Source organism: Nicotiana tomentosiformis, chromosome 1 (genome assembly GCF_000390325.3).
Source record: "Nicotiana tomentosiformis chromosome 1, ASM39032v3, whole genome shotgun sequence".
Taxonomy (NCBI): Eukaryota; Viridiplantae; Streptophyta; class Magnoliopsida; order Solanales; family Solanaceae; genus Nicotiana; species Nicotiana tomentosiformis.
In genome coordinates, this window is record NC_090812.1 from 31,753,900 (window position 1) to 31,762,286 (window position 8,387).

At 36.9% G+C, this 8,387-nt stretch overlaps 1 protein-coding gene across 1 annotated transcript; it reads right to left on the reverse strand.

Annotated features, from left to right (window-relative positions):
• Positions 1-5,966: 5,966 nt before the first annotated feature.
• LOC104119243 (probable methyltransferase At1g29790) lies at positions 5,967-8,017 on the reverse strand. The gene has a single exon (XM_070180444.1). It carries the CDS (start codon positions 7,503-7,505, stop codon positions 6,102-6,104), a length of 1,404 nt encoding a protein of 467 aa, XP_070036545.1. The 5' UTR covers positions 7,506-8,017; the 3' UTR covers positions 5,967-6,101.
• Positions 8,018-8,387: the final 370 nt, after the last annotated feature.

Genomic DNA, 8,387 nt, shown 5'->3' on the forward strand with positions numbered 1-8,387 from the left:
ACATGTTTAACTCGGGATTTATTTATGAGTACAGATATTACCAGTGCATTATTGTGAGGATGCACGATTCCTTTCGCATCCTCATTATTGTAAGACAAGGCTCCTTCCGGTATGTAATCTCGAGTCCGTTTCTCTCTTGTGATGGATACTTTGGTGTGTTTCAACATCGGCCCCTGAAGGATATCGACCCCACCAATGATCATGCTAATGACATGTTGAGGTTCTTCTTGTTCGGTCTTTTTGTTAGAATCCTTATTCCTCAAATGATTCTTGGCTCGGTCACTCATGAATTCTCGAAGATTCTTGTTATCGTATAGTCGGGCTACTTCCTCTCTCAACTATCGGCAATCCTCCGTTCTGTGGCCGTGAGTGCTGTGATATTTACACATCTGGTTAGGATCCCTTTGGGTTGGATCAGATTATAGAGGTCGAGGCCATTTGGTATCTTTGATGCGTCCGATAGCTGATACAATGGCGGCAACATCGATATTAAAATTGTATTCCGATAACCTCGGTGCTTCTTTAGGCCCGATGGGCCTATCAAAGCTATTTTTGCTCATGAGTCCTCGGTTGCTATGACCTCTGTCGCTTCTCCTTTCATTTTTCATAGAGTTCTGCCCGGACCCGCTGCTTCTTCGGTCTCCATTATACGAATGGTACCGATCCTGTTTGGTCTTGGTTCACGATCAATGTCTTTCTTGACTTTGTCGATATTTCTGACGGGATAAACATCCCCGAAGGGGCCCCGAGTTGATCATCTTCCACTCTAATCTTCGATTGACACCGGTTATGTACGTCGGCCCAAGTAACGACCAGATATTATACTAGGTTTTGTTTCAACTGTTGTGAAGCCACCAAGCTTTGGATATTAAGTCCCTGAGTGAAAGCTTGAACAACCCAATCATCAACAACCGGCGGTAGGTCCATCCATTCCATCTGAAATCGGACACGAACTCCCTGAACATCTCGTTATCTTTTTGTTTTACTTTGAAAAGGTCTGACTTCCTAGTCTCGACCTTGATGGCACCAGCGTGTGCTTTCACGAAAGAATCTACAAGCATAGCAAATAAGTGAATAGAATTAGGAGGTAAGTTCGGATACCATATCATAGCTATATTTGACAAGGTCTCTCCAAATGTTTTCAGCAGAACAGACTCGATCTCATCGTCCTTCAAGTCGTTTCCTTTGATGGCACATGTATAAGAGGTTACATGCTCATTTGGGTCAGTCGTTCCGTTATACTTAGGTATCTCAAGCATACGGAATTTCTTAAGGATCGACTTCGGAGCAGCGCTCGGAGGAAAAGGTTTTTGCCTGAACTTCTTGGAATCCAAGCCTTTCAATATCGGCGGTGCTCCTGGGATCTGGTCTACCCTGGAATTATAGGTTTCCAATTTTTTGTCATTAGTTTCGATTTTCTTTTCCCCTGACTCCACTTATTTTGTCAGTTCCTCGAGCATTTTTATGATCTTAGGGTTAGTCCCCAATTCGCTCTCATTAGATCTTTCTACAACCGATTCATCCATGCGGTTAACTTCTCTGGGAGGATCGGGCTCGATTCTGCTCGGTGAGCGGCTTTGGTTTTGCAACTGGGCTATCGCCGCTTGTTGAGCTTGCAACATTTCGAAGATCACCCTTAAACTGATCTCGTCTCCACCAACGTTTTGCGTATTTTGAGCCGCTGATCGGGCTCCACCACGGACGCTATTTTCGGGATCGGCTGGTAGGTTCGTGTCGATAGCCATATGTGAATTAATGTCAATTGGGTCTGCGACCGGAATTTCAACGGGATCAGCAGGCGATACCTCGTTACCGAACGCTATGTTATTATTTTCACCGTGATGACCGGACTCGTTGTCAACATGTAGGGGTGCTAATTGAGAGTTCGACATTTTGGGTTTTAACCTGAAATCAGAGACACTTCAAAGAGCAAGCGTAAAGTAGTGTGTGTTATGGAGATTTGTATCAAAGAACCACTATTATCCTTAGCCCCACGGTGGGCGTCAAACTGTTTACCCTCAAAACCGGATAACAATTAAATTTGTACGTGATTTTAAGAATACATGATCTAGCTTGATACAAAATGATAAATCAGATTGAAATTGAAATAAATAATGGGAAAGTAAATACAAACCACACAAGTTGAACAGTCTTAGCCTTAGAAGGTTAGCCGCTCTCGAGCCAAAAGTGCTTTTATCGATATCAGAACAGAATAACAAGAGAATAATAAGAACTAAAACTAATAATATATTACTTTGGGATGCGAGTTACAGTGCATTCAATGAATTATCAGACCCCCTTTATATAGTAGAGGAGTTCTACTTTAGGTACAATTCTATAAAAGGTAAAAAATCTCTTGATTTGCTGATTGCCGGTTCCTTATTGATATGTGCCGAGATTCCCGCCGCAATATCCGACCGGTCACAAATATTTCGGTCTTCTGTTAGTTATCTCAACAATGTCTCTCCGAGCTCGTCCGAGGCTAAGGTCGACACCGGCCTCACCGCTAGCCAAAGGCAGGCGTTCCGACCTCAGGTCCTAGCTCGGTGGGACTCGAGGTGATCTTCATTCCTTGGCTGCCACGTTCCAAACCTAATCTACCAAGTCGTAGGCGAGTTCGATTTCGATCGTATACAATTATAGTAGAAGATGAACAATTAAACTTAATTTAATCAAAAAATTCATTCATAAAACATACATTTTAGGTAAATCTAAATCAAAGCATCAGTTTTTGAAGCATCTTATAATAGGAGTAAGTAGGAATATTTTGAACGTCAATATAACACTGATTCAAATGATCCCCATTGATTGTTGGATTAGTTCATTATTCATTCTCTAATACAAATCAAGATCCAGACTATCAAATTTAGAAAAAGGAACAAAAATATTCACAATCATACACATGATGATGAAGTGATGATTAGATTAGATTAGGATGGCCGGTTGGCATAATGTATTTGTTTTGAGCAAGTTCCAACTTCTTTAGTTTTTCGCTTATTTTTTCTTTTAAAAAATAAAAAGAATTCAAAGTTCGAAGGAAATAATGCTTAAATTATTTCAAAAGAAAGAAAAATCCAAAAAAGGGAAGTGTACCAATTACCGGTATGTCCTAGCCAATTCAATTCGTCAATATAATAATTTCCATTCAAATTAATTAAAGAAATTGAAATGTTAGTGTAAAGAGTCCAACAACAAGCATGTTTTGGATGTTGCTGTCTGAGTCCCTTTAAATATTTCTAATGTTTTAATTTAAAGATTTGCATTTGACGTTTGACTACTACCGTTTTTGTCTATCTCCATTGCACTATAATAATTAACAAGCATTGAATATATTTTTTTTATTTCAATATATGTGCATTTTTATTTTTCCATATATCATAGAATCAATAATGGATCCAGAATTTTTAAACAAAGGATTCAATAAACAAAGGAGTTATCATGGCTACTTAACTCTTTCGTACGGTTTCAAACAATGTTGTTCGTTATTTTTATTATCAGGTTGAAAACAAAACGTCGATTTTGTTCTCTTTTAAATAAAATTCAACTCAAACGTCATAATTTTTATCTCTATTTTTTGAACATGTTGAAGTTATAATGTTTCTTTTACTTTTTCTTTAAGTTCAGTGACATATCATTGCTTTAATCCTCATCACAAACTAAACCTAATACTATTTCAGCCTAGATTTGATATTATCTTCTTCTTTTTTGGGAAAATGATACTGTAGAATCGCTCTCAAAACAAAACATGTAACTTGTTTTTTGCATGTGTGTATACATATTTATATGTTATATATAAAAAATATATAAATTTTATATAGTTTTGCGGCTATCAGATGCAAATAGTTTCAGCTGCGGCTAAAAGTGATCTTTGCCCTTCTTTTTTGAGCTTCTTACATTGTAATTCACTTCTTTTTTGGGGCTTTTGCATCTATACCCGATTTTAGGGTCACAATTGAAGTTGTAACCACTTGCAAAATAATTTGCAAGCCTACCCACTTTACGATCAACTTCATACTTATCGGGTCTGAAATTTTAAAAAAATTAGTCTGAAGTGCAATGCACTTAAAACCAATTAAGTCTAAAATGCATTACACTTAAGATGCATTTAAAGCCAAATAGGTCTGAAGTACAATAAATATTTTTATGCACTTAAGGTTAGAGAGGTCTGAAGTGAAAAAGTTGCACTTCAGATGCACTTAAGCCAAATATGTCGGAAATGCAACCAATGGTTTCATGCACTTAAGGCCAAAACGTTTGAAGTGAAAAAATTGCACTTCAGATCCACTTAAGGCCAAATAGGTCTGAAGTACAACTAATTGTTTCATACACTTAAGGCCAATAAGTCAGAAGTGAAAAAATTACACTTAAGGCCAAATAGGTCTGAAGTGCAACCAATGTTTCATGCACATAAGGCCAAATAGGCATGGAGTATAAATTGTCCGGAAACAAAAATTTGCTCTTCGAATTTTAACAATCCAATGTATGATTTAACACCTAAATATACTCAAAATGAGCTCAAATTTGAAACATATCCTCCAAATATCATCAAGAACAAATCACAATCATCAATTTGTCAAAACAACAATAAATCTAACCAACCCATTTTGCAATTAAGAAAAAGAAGAAGAAGAGATCCTAAGCAATAGTAAAAAATAAAGCACCACACCAACTCACCACTGTAAAACATAATCTAAGAAGAAGAAAGAGGAAAAAAAAAAGCCTTGTTTAAACTTTGGGTACTAGTTAAGAAAAATTTAAAAATTGGATACAAGTTAAATGAGGACGACCAAATAGAGCGTCCCGTACAATTTTTACTTATTTTTAGCTAGCTATTCAGGCCCATATCCTAGGTGCCGAGCCCATCAAGCACTTGAGCTGAACCCCGTCAATGTGGTATGTTTGTGGTTGAGGCCCATATTTAATAGTATGTTTGGCCAAGCTTTTTTTGGGCCAAAAGTGTTGTTTTTTTTGCCAAAAGTGCTTTTGGCTAAAAATTGAAGTATTTGACAAGTTTTTAGAAGGAAAAAAGTACTTTTGATGAGAAACATATTTTGAGAAGTTAAAAATGTAGCTTCTCTCCAAAAATACTTTTCTGATAAGCACTTTTGAGAAAATACACGTAAAAGCAGTTTTCAAAAGTTTGGTCAAACACTAATTACTGCTCAAAAGTACTTTTCAAATTAATTAGCCAAACACAAACCGATTCTTACGGAAAGTTCTTTTCTTTTGAAAAACACACTTTTCAAAATAAGCAGATTTTAGAAATTTTGACAAATATGTTATAAAACCAAGTTAAAGTTCAGGCTAAATTTAAGAGATACCACACATGTATACGACTTTAAAGAGTAATTGGCAGCCAATTAGCCAACAATCGACGTTAACGTACAATGCGAGCCTCCCTATTTTAGTCCAGAAACTGCAAGCATTCAGACTAAACTATGGAATGTCTGGTTGTTCTGGGTGGTAGAATTTTGTTAGAAAATTGAATATAATTCAAAGAGAGCACTAAGGCGCAACACGCGCGCGCACACACACATTCACATTGCAGCTGTTCTTAATTAACGTTAACAAATTGAGTCAAAACATCCTACTATGTTGAGAGCAATATGCATTTGAATAGATCTTGGGATATTAAGAATATAATTGGGATCAAGCTTTCCTTTAGGTCTCTGTAAGTCAACTACTAGCAGTTGTATACATCTCACTTTCTGCTATAACTACTAAAGATGCTAGCCGCAGCAGCTATCTTATTGGGCAGGCTTTTGTTGTGGCTTCTTGAGAATCTTTCGTTCCTCTTATTTCTATGTTAATTGGGGATATTTTTGTTTCTTTCCTGATGGGAAGAGCGCAGAAATTATGAATATGAGAAGATTCGGCAGTATTCTATATATACTGTATTTAGTTCTTGATTGTGAAAGTGGAAAATGGAAATCAAAAGAAATTATGCATTTTTTTAGCAACAGAGACTGAGTCTTTTGATAACAAAGAGAAGCACAACTTTCTTAGTACAAATTTTCAGACACAAGAACAATTGTTGGAGATATATAAATCCTATGAATACCATGTCACTATAACAAAGACAACTCTAAGACTTCATACGATCATAACGATCGAGGAGGCTTTTCCAATAATGCAGAAAGATAAACTTCATCATTGGACTTGGGAGAAATAGCCCACTTATGCTTTTTGTACCTGAATTGCAGAAACATATACATGAAGTCATCCAGATCCTTTCTATTACAGAAGAATCGATCGATCCATAACAATCCTCCTGGTCTCAGAACGCGATCCCAGTCAAATAGGATAAAATCCAACAGCTGCAGATCAATCCAACCATCCATAAGTCCAGCAGTGTGGATCAAATCCATAGTGTTATCAAAGAAAGGAAGCCTTTGGTTCAATGTCACATATAGCGGAATCAAACCCCTAAGTGCTATCGTCTCGCTGAAAGGAGCTCCAAGATTCAGTGCAGTTGAGATGATTGTCACATTCTGCTCTCTCATTCTTGCAGCAAAAGTCCCCGTACCAATACCAAAATCAAGACCAATTCTGATCTCCCCCGGCTTAATTCCCAAAACATCTTTGATCATAAAATCCACAGGAAGTGAAGAATTTGTTACCCATTTTAGCTCTTCTTTGTCCATTTCGAAACATCCACTGCACTTAGTATAGCCTCGTTTAGGATTCTTACTCGATAAGCACTCGTAGTTCCTGCAAATATAATTGTTCCACCTAACATTTCTCCCATCCGGGATCCTCCACAAGGACTCGTTGATCGGATAAGGCTTTTGATAGAGCTTAGAAGCCCTTGTCAAACACCTTCTCCTAGGCAAAGGATCACAACCATTAATCATAAGCTTCTGAGCCAAGTTCCAATCATCTTTACAATATGATCCAATATCATAATCCATATATTCCTCCAATTCTTTCTTAATCGATACACAAGCATGCCCTATCGTGTTATAAATCCCTTCTGTTCCATAAATGTTAACCTTCTTATGTCTATTCTCCTTCAGGGTGATATACTTTCGGATCTCCTCAATCACAAAGGTATTAATCAAAGGGTCTTCTTTAATTGTCATATTCTCAACTCTAGGCAGCCTAATTTGCCTAAGGGAAATATGAGCTGAATATAAAGGCTTAATCACCTCTTCTTCCAAGAATCTCTTGTATTCCAATTTGGAAATACCGCTTCTATGCAACTGATCTTTGTTCTTTTCCATTTCTTGGACAATCAATTCAATCTTATCTTGCAAAGTTTCCATCTTTTTGAGCACTTCATCAACCCGAGAAGTTAGAGCTATTATGTCAAAATGATCATAGATATCTTTCACGCCATAGAAATGGCGACATATATCCTCATCATGCACAAAAAATCCAGCAGAATAAAACCTTAACAAACTCGAAAGGCTCACGATTATAACAAGGGAACCTAGTACAAGCTGAATGCAACCCATTATTCTTCCTAATCTACATTTTCTAAAGCAAAAGATGGACTCACCCATTGTCAATACTAAAATCCTAATAACTCTGTTGTAAGTTTTCCAAATCAGATGAAACCAAAAGCAGAACAAAGATTCAATGTCAGATTGAGTGCATTTTCTATATGCATTGACACGTCAAGCAAAGCACACAGCAATGGAATTCATATAATCAAGTGAAGAAGCAGATCAAGTATTATGTATTACCTGGATTCAGCACCATGGATGTATAACTGGAAACTAGAAAAAACAGTGATGAAACTTCCAATGAACTAGCATACATTAGCTTAAAAGTTAACAATAAAAATTGCTAGAAACCAATACCAAGTGGACTAAAGAGCTGGAAAATCGTGAACACTAAGCTTAAACCACAGCTGGGCATGTTCATAAGCTTGAATAAAGCGCAAATCTCGTGAAGGAAAGAGCAAAAAAGCACAAAAATCTAAGCAACCAAATGGGTGTTAAATTAATATTACTCCATTTGAGATAATGAACTGAGATAGATTAATTACTACACATTTCTCAAGGATATACAAAACTGAAATGGAGTAATTAATACACATTTCTCAAGGATATACAAAATGTATTCTTTAAGTGAGATATTACTCAATATATTTGTTAACGTTGACTTTAAGGTAGTTTGGGGTTTGTGGGGGGGGGGGGGGGGGGGGGGCGCTGCTTGTAGTTAAAGTTCCATTTGGTTCAAAATTCAGGTTTTGGTCGTTGAAGTTTTTTCTAGCTATGACAAGGAGATTATACTGTATGGAAGTGGGATACTGACTACTTAAAATTGACTTCATATTTTCGGCACCTTTTAATTTAGTGCATACAACACGGGACGGAGCTAACCTTAAAGATAAGGGTTCGACGAAACCAGTAAGCTGTTATATTTATAAAATTCACTTA

Excerpts from the sequence above, each read along its gene's own strand:
- LOC104119243 (XM_070180444.1), bottom strand. The coding sequence starts at position 7,505 with ATGGGTGAGTCCATCTTTTGCTTTAGAAAATGTAGATTAGGAAGAATA.